This window comes from Vulpes vulpes, chromosome 12, assembly GCF_048418805.1.
Source record: "Vulpes vulpes isolate BD-2025 chromosome 12, VulVul3, whole genome shotgun sequence".
NCBI lineage: Eukaryota > Metazoa > Chordata > Mammalia > Carnivora > Canidae > Vulpes > Vulpes vulpes.
In genome coordinates this window covers 24137538-24152793 of record NC_132791.1, presented here as the reverse complement: position 1 = coordinate 24152793, position 15256 = coordinate 24137538, and the positions used below count along the sequence as shown (strand labels likewise).

Here is a 15256-nt window from a genome sequence, read left to right as displayed (position 1 = left end):
GTGATAAAATTATACAACGTATCAAGACTTAAAAATCAGTATTTGAAGGCTTGAAGACTTCTTTATTATTGAAAATTTCAAACATCTACAAAAGTAGAGAGATTAGTATGAGTCTCATACCCAAGGTCCAACTTCAGTAATGATCAGCTCATGACTAATCTTACTCCATCCACATCCACATCTACTCCCTCTGATTATTTTGAAGCTAATCCCAGTGCTTGCTTTGGCAGACATACACTGAAGCTAGTCCCCAGACATTATTTCGTCCATAAATGTGGAGAGCTTCATTTTTATTACTCTTCTTATTGTTTGTGGAAAATATAAAATGGAGATAATTTTACAAATAGGAATCTCTTCATAGGATAAGGAGCACAAGTGTCCTTTGATTTGTGGGAGGAAACTCCGTTGTGGCCTTCATAGATGTGAAGAACCTTGTCATCGTGGGAACTGCCAGTCATGCTGGCAAGCCAGTGAGTGTCATCACTGTATACTTTAAAGAGTTTTCTAGAAGTTTAGGCATAATATACTTTGAGGGATTGATTTACTTAGTTTGGTATGGATTACTGAACTAAGCCTAAGTATTTCAGATATGTTGAGACTTTAAAAAAAAAAAAAAGTTATTCTAGTGCTGTATTATCATCCCTGAATGTATGAAACTTGGCATGTAAGGAACAATTCTAAAATATGAGATCTGGTTCATTACTGGGTTACTCTTAAATATCATTGACCCAGATTCTGTCCTCAACAAAAAAATATGTCATTTATGTTAATGTGCAATGATAATTACTTAGTAGTGTTTTAAAGATTTTATTTATTTGAGAGAGCATGAGTGGTGGAGAAGGAGCAGAGAGAGAAGCAGACTCCCCACTGAGCAGGGAGCCCTAATGTGCAATGATAATTAGTGATGTTTTAAAGATTTTATTTATTTGAGAGAGCATGAGTGGTGGAGGAGGAGCAGAGGGAGAAGCAGACTCCCCACTGAGCAGGGAGCCCATTGTGGGGCTCAGTTTCAGGACCCCAGGATTATGACCTGAGCCAGAGGCAAATGCTTAACTAAGCTACCCAGGTACCCCTAAATGACATATTTTTAAAACTATATATATATTTTTTAATTAGAAGAGTAGATGCTTGATTTAATAGAAGATAATTGGATTCTCCTATCTGCTTCTACATCAACTTATTGTAGTATAGAGTTGAAGCAAATGAAAAAAATCTGGCCTCATATAGATATATAGTTGAAAAATAGAGTATAATCATGGTGGATATTCTTTTTTTGGAATTATACCAAAATTCAACCTCATTTCAGAAAGCATTTGAATGCAAAAGCATTTGCTTTTGTTCTCTGTCACATTAAAGTTTATTGGGTTTTCTTATATTTTGAATGAATCTTTACCCATGCATGATTTTATAGCATACATTGATCAATTTGGAAATGAATTATTCACTGTGTTATGCAGATTTTTGAAATGGTGGAAATTTTTGTTAAAAATTGACATTCATTGGGATCCCTGGGTGGCGCAGCAGTTTGGCGCCTGCCTTTGGCCCGGGGTGCGATCCTGGAGACCCGGGATCAAATCCCACATCGGGCTCCCGGTGCATGAAGCCTGCTTCTCCCTCTGCCTGTGTCTCTGCCTCTCTCTCTCTCTCTGACTATCATAAATTAAAAAAAAAAAAAAATTGACATTCATTAATATAACTACCAATCTCCTCAGAAAAGTATTAGGAAGTTGTCAAGTTCATAGTGGTAAATACATATTTCCCAAAATTTTGTGTCCCTTGAAAGCTTGAAAGCTTATCACTAGCAAAAGAGTCAGTTTTCCTGAATTGATAAGCTCACTTTGGTAATTTTTAATAAAATGTATACCAGATACCTAAATCTAAATAACCATAGCTTGTCAGTCATTCTTACAAGTAAAAATGGTGTTCTAGGTCACAACTCCCAACAAGTACAATTTTTTAAAACAACCAGATTATATTTTAGTGTGTAGCAACAATGCTTTATGCAGATTTCCTAGTTTCACAGATTATGGAAAAGGCATGTATTTAAGGACTAAGGTGTTTTTTTCTTCAGTGCTTCATCAAGGACTTTCTTAAATGGGACTAGCATTTTATATTCTAAGTGCTTGGTAGTGAAAAATACAGTGATTATAATTTGGTACTACTGCCTTGATCTGTATTAAGGCCCTAGCAATTTTACCAACCATTGGTTTTGTACCATCAGTACAAATGTCAACATAGTGGGAAAAAAATCTTAATCTTATTATGAAAGTAATTTTGGCATTATGGACTCCCTGAAAGGATCTCAGGGACTCCTAGGGGTCAATAGAGCACACTTTGAGAACTGCTGCATTAAAAGATTGGCTTAGATCAAGATTTCCCAAAATGTCTTTGCTAGAATGCTGGGCCAACTTCATTTCAAAAAAGAGTTGAGTCATTGCTTTCATATTTATATCCACATGCATGGATTCCATGAAAATAATTTATGTAACCCCTTCCCCATTACCTAGCTATTTCACATGCGTTATCTCATCCTCATAATAAGCTTGTTGAATGGATAGGTTTGGTATCCCCACTTGACTAATAGAAAGCTCAGAAGGGTTAAATCACAGCTCACAGTCACTGAGCAAATAAGTAATAGGTCCAGGACTCCAAGCCTAAGTCTCCTGACTGTATTTACAGGGCTTTTTATACCATATTGTGTAGCCTCTGAAGGGTTTGGCAGAAATAGTACTGACTGGAGAGGAGCAGTGGGTGGAAGAATCTTGAGAGCCCTGGGCTTCCTGACTCTTGGTGACCTAGTTGAGAACCATGGCCAAAAGCCTGGCCTCTACCAAGACTCAGAGTTGGAGAACCGGTTTCCCTTGGGATTTAGGACCTAGGAGAACTCTTGATGAGGTAGGCTGCTTGTTGGAGCTGTCCAGTGTGAGTCTTCATTTTGATTTAGCTTGTGAACTGTGCATGAGCTCAAATGTCGCTCCATGCTTCGTTTCAGCTTCATAGTTCTAGCATGATAGATGTTGATTACCTGTAAGAATTTTTTTGAATTGCTTCACTGGCTCTCTGAGGTTTATATTCATTCAAATGTATATTTTTATATGTTTGTTAATTATCTGTGGCTTTCATAATCTCTATCCATTTTCCTAACCAAAGAAGTTTGGGAAAAAAAAAAAAAGCTATATCTTTAGTGAAACTCTTCTATTCTTTCAAAAGAGATGATCTATAGGATCTATTGTGTATAGAATACATTTGTAAAAATGTCCTGGATTGTTCATGGACTTAGAGTTAGTTTCTAGTAACATACCTATCTGCTCCTTTGCCACCAGCTCAACTTTAATAAAATAAAAACCTTTTGTGAAAAAAGCAGTCCCCTAAAAGAAAAAAACAAACCAAAAAGAAAAAAATTGTGTATAGTCTGTGTCTGTGTCAATATGTGTGTGCACATCCTGAGCTCATGAAAGATTGTTTTATTTCACCTGCTACTCCATCAGGTTTTGATGAATTAACCTGCCACTGTGGTGCATCAGTGATCTACCCTCCAGTTCCCTGTGGTACGAGACCCCCCGAGTGTACCCAGACCTGCGCCAGGGTCCATGAATGTGACCATCCAGGTGGGTCCTAACTCCTTCTTCTGCACCTCACAGTCTGCTCACACTGTGTCCTTTAGGATGTTGCATGACAGTCTTCACTGCTCTGCAGTCGTGTTGTGACTGCCACCCGTTGCTCCCTGTTTTCAGGAGCTGTTTCTGGCAAGGTCAGTTTGTGTGTGACCTGGGCTGCAGCTGGGAATCACAGTGTCTTCATTTTCTTTATTCTGTGTGTATCAAACATACCTGAAAGGCAGGGAGAATCTCCAGCTGGTCTTCTTTCAGGGACTTTTCTTTGTTTCTTGTTGCCTCCAATTAGGAAGTATATTTCAAGGTTGAGCTTCTTTTGGCAAAATTGAAAGTAACTTATTTTTTGTTGTTGTTGTGGAAGTAATATGTTTGTATAAATATTGTATAAAAAGAAAGTGAGATAAAGTCAAAGTCAAAAGATTGAAATTAAATCATCCATTATGTCACCTTATAGGAATTATACCATAGTGTAAGGTTTTTTTCCATCAGCAAAGATACATATATGCATTTTTTTTTTTTTGCCTAAAATAAAAGTGAGATCCTACTGAATTTATTTTAACTAGATTTTCCCTTCTTATTATTGTGTTTTGAATCTCTCTTATCAATGAATATTTTTCTACAATATAGGTTTTTTAAGGTTTATTTATTTGAGAGAGAGCAAACACACAAATAGGGGTAGAAGGAGAGGGAGAGAGAATCTCAAGCTGACTCTCTGCTGAGCATGGAGCCTGACGTGCAGGGTTCAATCTCATGACCCTGAAATCACGACCTGAGCTGAAACCAAGAGTTGATGCTCCACCAACTGTGTCATCCAGGTGGCCTTCTACAGTATAGATTTTTAATGGTTAATGGAGTGTGCTATAACATGGATGGGCCAAAACATAGTATGTTGCCGAACAATTAAGTTGTTCACAAGTCTTCTCTCATACACTGCTGTAGACACCTACCAGTAGCTACTTAACATCACCCATTTTCTGTCCAGTCTAGTCACTGGCTTTCCTCTAGGACCATATTGGGCTCATCATTTCATTTTACCATGTCCCAGAGGCAAACCTGAAATAACTCAGTCACCAGATTTGGCACTTATACTAAGTCTGGTCATACAAATCAGACTGACAAATAGACAACCAGTTCTCAGTTTTTTAAGTTAATAGAGTAAAACAGAATTAAGTAAATTCCTCATGAAGTAAGAAGTCCCTCCTTTCCTGGGGACCTTAGGATGGCCCTCCCAGCTTAGTCTGCAAGCCCCTATTTCAGCATGAAATATTTCACACCAGCATGAATTAAGTGCCCAGTCCAATACTCACCCACTTCCTCCTTTACACTCACTTGCAGATGTTATAGATGAAGTCCACATCCTGGTGGTTAATGTCCGTAGTGAGAACTTAACCATTTATGAGGTGTGCTGTTGTAGCCTGCCTGCTTTTGTTCAACATTCATTTAACTTTTCTTGAGTTACTTGTATATCCAGCATGATGTCAGACACAGAGAAGTTCAGAGGAAGAAAAAAGCCCATGACCTAGAGATTCTTATCTTCTTCCCAAGAAGAAGAGGGTGATAGTTATATGCACATTACACAACCAACCATTATATGAAGATGGGCTAGATAACATGGTACCAAGCCATCTGCAGAAGACCTCAGATATCAGGGAGTGTAAGAGTGCTCAGGGTCAAGTATGGTCAGCCAAGGAAGGCTTTGTTGTAGGAGATAAGTTTGGATGAACTCTCTCTCACAAGCAGCAAGAAAATTGAAAGGAATCAGGGGAGCATGTCAGATGGTATGAATAACAAACAGAGCTAAGCAGAAGTGAGCAGTTGTGTAAGGTAAGGCCAAAAAAAATAATTGAGTAGAATGAACAGACCAGGTGCTATGCTGCAGGAGATGAGTAGAAAAACTGCCTCCTTCTAGGCTTCTCTATTTGATGTGTCTGCCCTGCCTCAGTAGGGTTATTCTCACTCATGCTCACCTTTCAACATTTTAATATAAAGCCACCTATTTTTAACTTTCCTATTTTCCATTTTTTTAAAAAAGACTTTATTCATGAGAGAGAGAGAGAGAGAGAGGCAGACACAGGCAGAGGGAGAAGCAGGCTCCATGCAGGGAGCCTGATGCAGGACTCAATCCCAGGTCTCCAGGATAATGTCCTGGACTGAAGGTGGCGCTAAACCGCTGAGCCACCCGGGCTGCCCCCTATTTTCCATTTTATTTTTTTTTTTTTTTAATTTTTATTTATTTATGATAGTCACAGAGAGAGAAAGAGAGAGAGGCAGAGACATAGGCAGAGGGAGAAACAAGCTCCATGCACCGGGAGCCCGATGTGGGATTCAATCCCGGGTCTCCAGGATCGCGCCCTGGGCCAAAGGCAGGCGCCAAACTGCTGCGCCACCCAGGGATCCCCTTATTTTCCATTTTAAAAAGAACTCCCAGCTTCTAAACTTTAAAGTTCCATGTTATATACAATTATAACATGTATAATAGTTTATGTGGCTTTATTTAAACATTATTCCTTTTTTTTTTAAGATTTTATTTATTTATTAGAGACACACAGAGAGAGAGAGAGAGAGAGAGAGAGAGAGAGAGAGAGAGAGAGACAGGCAGAGGGAGAAGCAGACTCCATGCAGGGAACCCAACGCAGGACTCAATCCCGGGTCTCCAGGATCACACCCTGGGCTGAAGGCGGCGCTAAACCGCTGAGCCACCCGGGCTGCCCTATTTAAACCTTATTCCTAAACGTAATTCCTAATTTCTTTTCTATTTTTAACAGTGTATCATTCTTGTCATAGTGAAGAGAAGTGTCCCCCTTGTACTTTCCTAACTCAGAAATGGTGCATGGGAAAACATGAGGTAAGTTTTCTCTCGAGTGTTTATTGTTCCAGCTAGAGATTTATGATTAATTACTTTTAGAATTGTTAGTGTCATTGTTTCTCAAAGTAAAAATATACTCTAAGAAGCAGAGGTTTGCTATTGCCATTTTTTTCTTTTCTTTTTAAACTAAGGTAGACTTTGCATAAAATAAAATTTACCCTCAGTGCACCTGGGTAGGTCGGTTGGTTGAGTATCTGACTCTTGATTTTGGCCCAGGTGATGATCATGACTCCTCACTCAGCAAGGAGTCTGCTTCTCTCTCTCTCTCTCTCTCTCTCTCTCTCTCTCTCTCTCTGTCCCCCTCCCCACTCCCCCTCCCTCCCTCCCTCTCCCTTTCACCCCCCTCCCTCTGCCTCTGGCCCTCCCTTCACTCATGCGCTTGCACACTCACTCTCAAATAAATAAATAAATATAAAAAAAATAAGATTTATCCTTTTAAGTGTACAAGTCCTTGAATTTTGACAAAAACACTCATACAATCTTGTAATCACCAGCACAGTCAAGATGTAGAATAGTTCATTCACCCCCAAATATTCCTTTGTGTTTCTATAGTTATTTTGACCCCTATCTCCAGACCCTGGCAACCAGTGGTCTGTTGTGTATCCTAGTAGTTTTGTGTTTTCTGGAATGTCACATAGATGAAATCCTATAGTGGGTGGTATTTTGAGTCTCTTTTGTGATTATTTTTAGTCTGGTTGCAGTCAAGTGAAACTCAGTCGGCCTTGAAAACATGGGCTGGCTGTGTTCAGAGACAAGTTCTATGTTAACCAGCATGGGTAGAGGTTGCTAGCCTGGGTAAAGGTGTTTCAGTGAGAGCATCCCAAGAGTGGAGGTGGTCTCTCTACCAGCTGCCACTGTTCCTTCCTCTATGCCCTGTGCAGCTTCCTGTCCTGGCCACTGGATCAAAACACCTTCCTCCAGGCTCATCTCCGCCTCCGCAGTGCCACTGCTATGAAGGACTTTCATCCTCATTCTCAACTTGTAAGCTTACCTGGCACTATTGACTATAGACCTCTTGAAGCACTTTTAAAAATTCTTTATTTTAAAAAATGATATTCATTGTAGACTATTAAGAATTTACAGTTCTGCAATCCAGAAAGAAATACCCTTAACGTTCTTGTGCATAGATTATTAGGCATGTGATACACATTTTCTCGTACTCTATTAAGCTTATACTATTTTTATGGGGCACCTGGTTGGCTCAATCAGTTGAGTGTCTGGCTTTTGATCTTAGCTCTGTTGTGAGTTCAAGCCCCATGTTGGACTCCATGCTGGGTGTGGAACCTACTGAGAAAAACAAAAGATTATACTATTTTTTAACCTGCTTTTTACTTCGTAACATTTTAGCCAACAATTTTAGAAATTCTTGACATCTCTGACAACATGCTTTCAGTATCTTTATCTTGATGGACATATTTTCTCCCCTTATTTCCTGTGACTGGTTCTTGAGTCATAGTCCTTGTTAGTATTTATTCTTCCTTTGTAAATCTCATTTCCTTTGAGAGTAACCATCCTAAAATGTCCATGTATTATCTTTGTGTTATGGCTTATTTGGACTTCATTTGACAAATATTTATTGCATACCTACTACATGCTAGGTAACAGGCCTGGTTTGAATGGTTCAGGAGAGAACAAGACAGATGTGACTGCTGCCCTCGTGAAGCCTTCACTCTGGGGTGGGAAGCATGCGTGTAAAAACAGTCAATTACAAGTGCAGTAGCAGGGGAAGTACAAAGTACTAAACAGGATTGAAGGAGGCCACAGCCAGGGAAGGTATTTGTAGAGAAAGTAACCTCCTAAAGGATAATGAGAAGGTAGACAGGTAACGAGAGGGGACAACAGAGGACATAGCATGTGCAGAAATTAACTCCAGACCCTGGCATTAGTGTAAGTAAGTTTTTAATGATTGGGAACTACATTCTACCAAAATACTTCTAAAGTAATTAAAAGTGTGTACATCCTAGACTTTGGAGGCCTCTTCAAGAGTAGAAGTTACGTGTTACTAGAGTCAAAGTATATTCCTCATTTTGAGGGTTCTTGAAAGAATTTGAGTAATATGAGTAACCTTTGGTCCGACAGAAGTCAATTCTAGCATCTTTTTCCTGGAGTAAAGGATCCTGGAAGAAGAAGGTGATATAAAAAAAAAAAAATGAGTTTGGGATTTCGTGGCCTGTTGCCTCTTAATTTTTTAAGTGACAGAACTGCTTAAAGCTATGGAGACCATGAGTTGAAAGACGTGAGGAGAATTGAATATTTAATTGTTTATGTAAAAGAGCCCTGCCAGCAGTCTTGAAACCATGGGTCAAGGGTATCCCCAACCCTCTGAGTTCATGTGTCAACTCAGTGCCCTAGCTATTTGCAAACGAAAGTGGTGGGGAGATCATCTGATCCCCTCAGTTGGTCTCCTAGCATTTTCAAATATTCCCTAGTTATCTGGTTTCATGTGCTTGTTACCCACCCTGGAAGTGTATGTTTTAAGTCACGCTTGGTTGCTAGCACAAATTCTTTTGGATCATAACAAATATCATTAAATAAGGTTCAGATTTGTTTATTTTCAAACTAACCTTTCAGATTTTGAAGATCAGCCTAATTTTTTTCAGATAATAATAACTTTGAAAATTTAGAAATGGTTAAATAGGAAATGAAAACTCACCCAGATACCACATGGAGATAAGAATCTGGCTACTCTGTCTCTCCTAGTTACGAAGCAACATCCCCTGTCACCTGGCTGATATCTCTTGCGGATTACCCTGCAGTGCCACGCTACCATGTGGGATGCACAAGTGTCAGAGACTCTGTCACAAAGGAGAGTGTCTTGTGGATGAGCCCTGCAAGCAGCCCTGTACTACACCCAGAGCTGACTGTGGCCACCCATGTATGGCGCCCTGCCACCCCAGCTCACCCTGCCCCATGACTGCTTGTAAAGCCAAGGTGCGTATTCCTGGCTCTAGATAGGGCATTGATTATGGTTCTGGGGCTTCTTATGAGTCCAGAACTACCTGCAGAGGTGCCTGGACACACATTCTAATCAGAGGTAATTGATTGCAAGGAAGTAAGTTAAGTTAGCAAGAGAAAAGCGGAGTAAGTAGATTTCTGTCTGCCCAACTTGATATGGCCTTTTAGTTCAGAAGGTACCCCCCAGTGCCACCTGACCACAGTCACTGCCTCTCTCCCTTAGAGTAAATTCTCAAGAGAGACTCTGGCCACTCCATTTATTCAACAAACTTTAAGTGTTTTGTGCAGTATGTTTTGCTGGTCCTGGGGCCATACCAGTGAACAGGAGACACACATGTCCCTTCAGTTAGTGGGACACATACTGACTGCCTACTCAGATAATGAATTATGACTGTGGTGAATGAGAAGTTATACCTTATAGAGGGTGCTGTGAGAGTTTGTGTGTACGGAGACTTAGCCTGGTCTGAGGGATCTAAGCAAGGCCTCCCTGAAGAGATGAAAGCAAATGAAAGAGGCGGACTTGGTTAGATTAGACTTTGGATGGTCTTGGCCCAGGCTCAGTGGTAAAACTTCATTCTAAGCCTGCCCCTTCAGGTAGGGTTAAGGATAGGAGTAGTTCCCAGAAAGGGTCATTGTAGAGTGAACAGTTCCTCCTAGCATGTCAACTACCACATGTTGTTTTGTGTATATGGTTAGCTTCCCCCATCCTGAAGGGTAGCCACTCAATGTCTGTATCCTCTGCCATGGTTTGATTTGGGAGAGGCTTTAAAAGTGAAACCTGCCTATTTGCATGGTTTCCATGCGGTAAAAGTTGGTTAATCTTATTTCAGATAGAGCTGCAGTGTGAATGTGGACGAAGAAAGGAGATGATGATTTGCTCTGAAGCATCCAGTACTTATCAAAGGTTAGTGCTACTTCATTGTTAACAGTGGTGGGTCTCAGTATACAGAGGGGACACCTGTTTACTGTCAAATCCTTGCAATTTTTGTCAACTTTGGAAGGTTTTTTCCTTTTTTTTACAAAGAGCTTGTGTGTGTAAGCCAGTGGGAGTGGGGAAGAAGGAGAGAGAATCTTAAACAGACTCCCCAATGAGTGCAGAGCCTGATGGGCCCTGAGATCACGACCTGAGCTGAAACCAAGAGTCAGATGCTTAACCAACTGAGCCACCCAGGCACACCTGGAAAGTTGTTTTAAATAAATTTTCCTGAATCTAGTTTTTCTGGTTCAAAGAAAAAGTATTGCTTTGTGTCCCTTTCTTTCCCTAACTTTCATTTGTTAAAATAATCTTTTTATTTTTTTTTCCTCCTTCCCCTCTCTCCCATCTGGTCTTACTACACCATGAGATCAAAAGGGATGATGGGAATCCCTGGGTGGCGCAGCAGATTGGCGCCTGCCTTTGGCCCAGGGCGCGATCCTAGAGACCCGGGATCGAATCCCACGTCGGGCTCCTGGTGCATGGAGCCTGCTTCTCTCTCTGCCTATGTCTCTGTCTCTGTCTCTCTCTCTCTCTCTCTCTCTCTCTCTCTCTGTGACTATAATAAATAAATTTAAAAAAAAAAAAAAAAAGGAATGATGTCCTGAAGTTGCATGAACTGCTTTAACGTCCCGTCACTTGGGGTGATCCAGTCAGGACCAAGTCCTGTGCTCTTCTTCTGCAGTAGGGGTTTTTGACTATTCTGTGAATTATCTTTTCAGCCTCCTGAAATCCTGGGGCCAGGTGGTCAGAAAGGGATCTCAGTAAGGAGGCGAAGGTGTTAGGGATGGATAGTTGTGTGTGTCTCTAATCAGACACATGTAATCACATGCAGATATGTGTCATGGAGATAGGAATTTTGGAGTATGAAGACATCAGAGTGGCTTTGACATCAATGGGTTTGAATACTGGATATTCAAGGAGATTGAATAGACTGTTCATTGTTTCTGATGGAACTGCTTAGAATCTAATTGAGATATGACATAAATGTGTGGATAATACATGGGTTTCTGAGGCCACATGAATTGTCCAGTAACTTGAAAGAAGTCTTCTGTGTCCTAGTATTAGGACATTTCTGTGAAACTACAGTACCTTTTTTCCCTTTCTTTTTTATACTTCAGAATAGCTGCTATTTCCATGGCCTCTAAAATAACAGACATGCAGCTTGGAGATTCAGTGGAAATCAGCAAGTTAATTACTAAGAAAGAAATTCACCAAGCCAGGTAATTTTTAAAATGTATGTCTTCTGTTAGAATTAATTTCCAGAGGGCAGGAACCATTCATTTATCTCAATCTCCCACAGTGAAGCCTTGCACACATGGTAGGTGTTTGAACAGACATTTGATGTTAAGAGACCATACATGGGACTCCTGGATGGCTTAGCGATTGAGCCTCTGCCTTTGGCTTAGGGCATGATCCTGGAGTCCTGGGATCAAGTCCCTGCGTGGAGCCTGCTTCTTCCTCTGCCTATGTCTCTGCCTCTGTGTGTGTGTGTGTGTGTGTGTGTGTGTGTGTGTGTGTGTGTTTCTCATGAATAAATAAATAAAATCTTTAAAAAATAAATAAGAGACCACACTCCAATCCTTTGAATCTTGCTCAGGATATAGCTACGACCAGAGGAGACTTTTCTAGGCCTTTCTTAAAATAGCCAGAGGAAGCAGAGACCTAGATATGTCCAGCCCAACTCACAGAGAACAGAGAACCAGCTATGTCAACAGAGGGATGTGGGGCTGTCAGAGAGTCATTGGGAGCATTTTGGAGATACTTTGAGGCCCTTCTGAGGACCCCTAGATTCCTATAACCCAGAAGCTCACCCACCTATCCTTGAGAGGGACCTCATGCAGCTGTGTTTTAGAGAGTCTGCTCTGTTTCCAGGTTTTATTGCTGGGTAGGAGCTGTGAAATTTGTGCCCTGACTTTATTTTTTTCATTTGTTTCTCAAGGCTGGAGTGTGATGAGGAGTGTTTAGCCTTGGAAAGGAAAAAGTAAGTCGTTTCAACTGCCTTTTATCTACTTGTTCTTGAGTTCTGTGAAATTGGTGGGAGGGAGCAACTGTTTAAGCATTCACTCAGCACCTGCTCTGAATCTTTTGCTGCTCCTGGGAAACTAGAGAAATTCGATCATCAGGAATTGAAATGTCTAAAGATAAACCTTAGGTGATTTCAGCATATTTCCAAAACATGAGCTTGTTGGTTTGGGGCATGGTATAAACATCACATGCCACAGCATACTTAATCATTGACTGGCAGACTTCCTGATTCCAATGAAGATAAGAAGCTTAAAATTTTTTTAATGAAAAAAATTATGTTGAAGTATATAACATACATATAGAAAGATCAGAAGTGTACAGATCAGGGAGTAATTGCAAAGTAAATACGGTGGTATAATCAGCACCCAGGTTAAAAAATAGAAAATTACCAGAATACTTTTATATACTTAACAAAGATAAAATGTCTGTCCTAACTTCTGACACTTGAGGTTTGTTTTGTCTGTTTTGAATTTTATATAAATGATGAAATCTTATAGTTTGCACTATTTTTATTTGGCTTCTTTCATTACATTTGTGATATTCATTCCTCTTGTTGCACGTGGCAATACTTTGTTCATTTGCATTCATTCATGACATTTTATTGTATTAAGATATTATTTATTTATCTTTCTACCATTAATAGGTATGTATGTGGTTATCAGGATTAGGCTCTGTTAAGAATATATGAATATTCCCTTTTCTGTATATACATACTCATTTCTGTTACAAACTTAGGAGTCAGATTACCAGTTAATAGGGTATTCATATGTTCAGCTTTAGTGATTCTACCTACACAACAGTATCCAAAATGATTGTGCCATATTATACTCCCACCAGCAGGGTAGTAGCAGTTTCCATTGCTCTACACTTTTATTAGCACTTGAAATTGTTGGTCTTTTTAATTTGAATCTATTCTGATGCCATTGAGCTTTTAGTTCATATTTCCCTGATGACTGGTGAGGTTAAATACCTTTTTATATCTTTATTGGCAATTTGGATATCTCTTTTTGTGAAGTACCTATTCAACTATTTTGCTTATTTTGTAATTGTGTTGTCTTTTTCATATTGATTAGTAGGAGTTCTTTATATAATTTGTGAATCCTTTGTTGGTTTTATATGTCATATTTTCCTACACTTTGTGCCTTCAGTTTTCACTCTCAGTGGTATCTTTTGATAAGCAGAAGTTTCTAATTTTAGTGTAGTCCAGTTTATTAGTCTTTTCCTCAGCGACTAGTGCTTTTTATGTCCTTTTTAAGAAGTGTTTGTCTATCCTGAGATCATGATGATACTCTTTTGTCTAGAAGCTATATCATTTTACTTTCACATTTAAATCTACCATTGATCTGGACTGATTTTTTTTTTTTTCTGGTATCCAAAGAAGTCTCAGTTTTATTTATTTATTTATTTTTTTAGAAGTCTCAATTTTAATAAGATACTCTACACACACATTTGCTACTGAAAATTGAAGTAGCACATCAAAAAAAATTTTATTACAGTTCAATTTTTGAAAACCAGAAAAATCTAGCCTATGCACCCTGCCCTAATTATGCCTTAAACAAACCATCCAAAAATTTTTGTGTATTCCTTCTGTATAAGTTATTTGGCTTCCAATTTTTGATGTTTGGTTTCATCTTCATGACTTTAGGCTTCTCAAATACATAGGGAACACTCAAAAGCTAGTGCTTCCTAGGTCAAATCAAAAAGTAAAAGTATACTGAAGTCATTCAAATGCAAACTATAGGGATCCCTGGGTGGCGCAGCGGTTTGGTGCCTGCCTTTGGCCCAGGGCGCGATCCTGGAGACCCGGGATCGAATCCCACGTCGGGCTCCCGGTGCATGGAGCCTGCTTCTCCCTCTGCCTGTGTCTCTGCCTCTCTCTCTCTGTGACTATCATAAATAAATAAAAATTAAAAAAAAAAAAAGAAAAAGAAAAAAAAACAAATGCAAACTATAGGATTCCTCACAAATTACTGGTATCAAGATAGAAAAGATACAAGGAAGATCAAAATATTACACAGTTTCTGGACTAATTTTTTTGAGCATGATTTAAACAAAGTTCACAATTCAGTGGGCAAAGGCTTTGTCTACATCTCCAGTTATTTTCCCTGGGAGAAATTCCCAGGGATGGAATAACTGGAACAAAGAATGTAAGAAACATTCAGCTTTATTTTAACCCTTTCATATTTATCTCTTAAAACCATCAGTTTTAGGGCACATGGTGGCATAGTTGGTTGAGCATCTGACTCTTGGTTTCTGCTCAGGTCGTGATCTCAGGGTCCTGGGATTGAGTGCCACACTAGGCTCCACACTCAGCATGGAGTCTACTAAAAATTCTCTCTCCCTCTGCCCCTCCCATTCTCCCTCTCTCTCTCTCTCTCTCTCAAATAAATAAATAAATAAATAAATAAATCTTTAAAAAGAAACACACCTGGGATCCCTGGGTGGCGCAGCGGTTTGGCGCCTGCCTTTGGCCCAGGGCGCGATCCTGGAGACCCGGGATCGAATCCCACGTCGGGCTCCTGGTGCATGGAGCCTGCTTCTCCCTCTGCCTATGTCTCTGCCTCTCTCTCTCTCTGTGTGTGACTATCATTTAAAAAAAAAATTAATTTGCTATTGCTTGTTGCTGGTATAGAAATAGAACTAATGTTTGTTGACCTATATTCATAACCTTGCTAAATTTGGTTATTATTTTGTGTCCTCTTCCGTTAACAGTAGTTTTATTTCTTTATGATTCTTAACTTTTTTCTTTTTCTTGCCTTATTTCACTGGCTAGAGCCTCCAATACAGTGTTGAATAGAAGGTAGTGATAATGAATATTCC

General features: G+C 39.6%; 1 protein-coding gene across 10 annotated transcripts in view; it reads left to right on the top strand.

Moving 5' to 3' along the window:
* The window catches only part of NFX1 (nuclear transcription factor, X-box binding 1), a 77254-nt gene that overhangs the window by 52630 nt on the left and 9368 nt on the right, over positions 1 to 15256 (top strand). For 5 of the 10 annotated variants that reach the window (XR_011995502.1, XR_011995501.1, XM_026008971.2 and 2 more), the window contains exons 13-19: positions 362 to 470; positions 3489 to 3608; positions 6380 to 6459; positions 9181 to 9411; positions 10266 to 10339; positions 11530 to 11631; positions 12351 to 12392. Coding sequence is in view for 3 of the 10 variants with exons in the window: in XM_026008971.2 (XP_025864756.1) it covers positions 362 to 470; positions 3489 to 3608; positions 6380 to 6459; positions 9181 to 9411; positions 10266 to 10339; positions 11530 to 11631; positions 12351 to 12392 (758 nt within the window). In the remaining 7 variants the exon portion in view is untranslated. Of the gene's footprint in view, positions 1 to 361; positions 471 to 3488; positions 3609 to 6379; positions 6460 to 7361; positions 7462 to 9180; positions 9412 to 10265; positions 10340 to 11529; positions 11632 to 12350; positions 12393 to 15256 lie in introns of all 10 variants that reach the window. The other 5 variants (XR_011995507.1, XR_011995505.1, XR_011995506.1 and 2 more) reach the window with 2 other exon arrangements.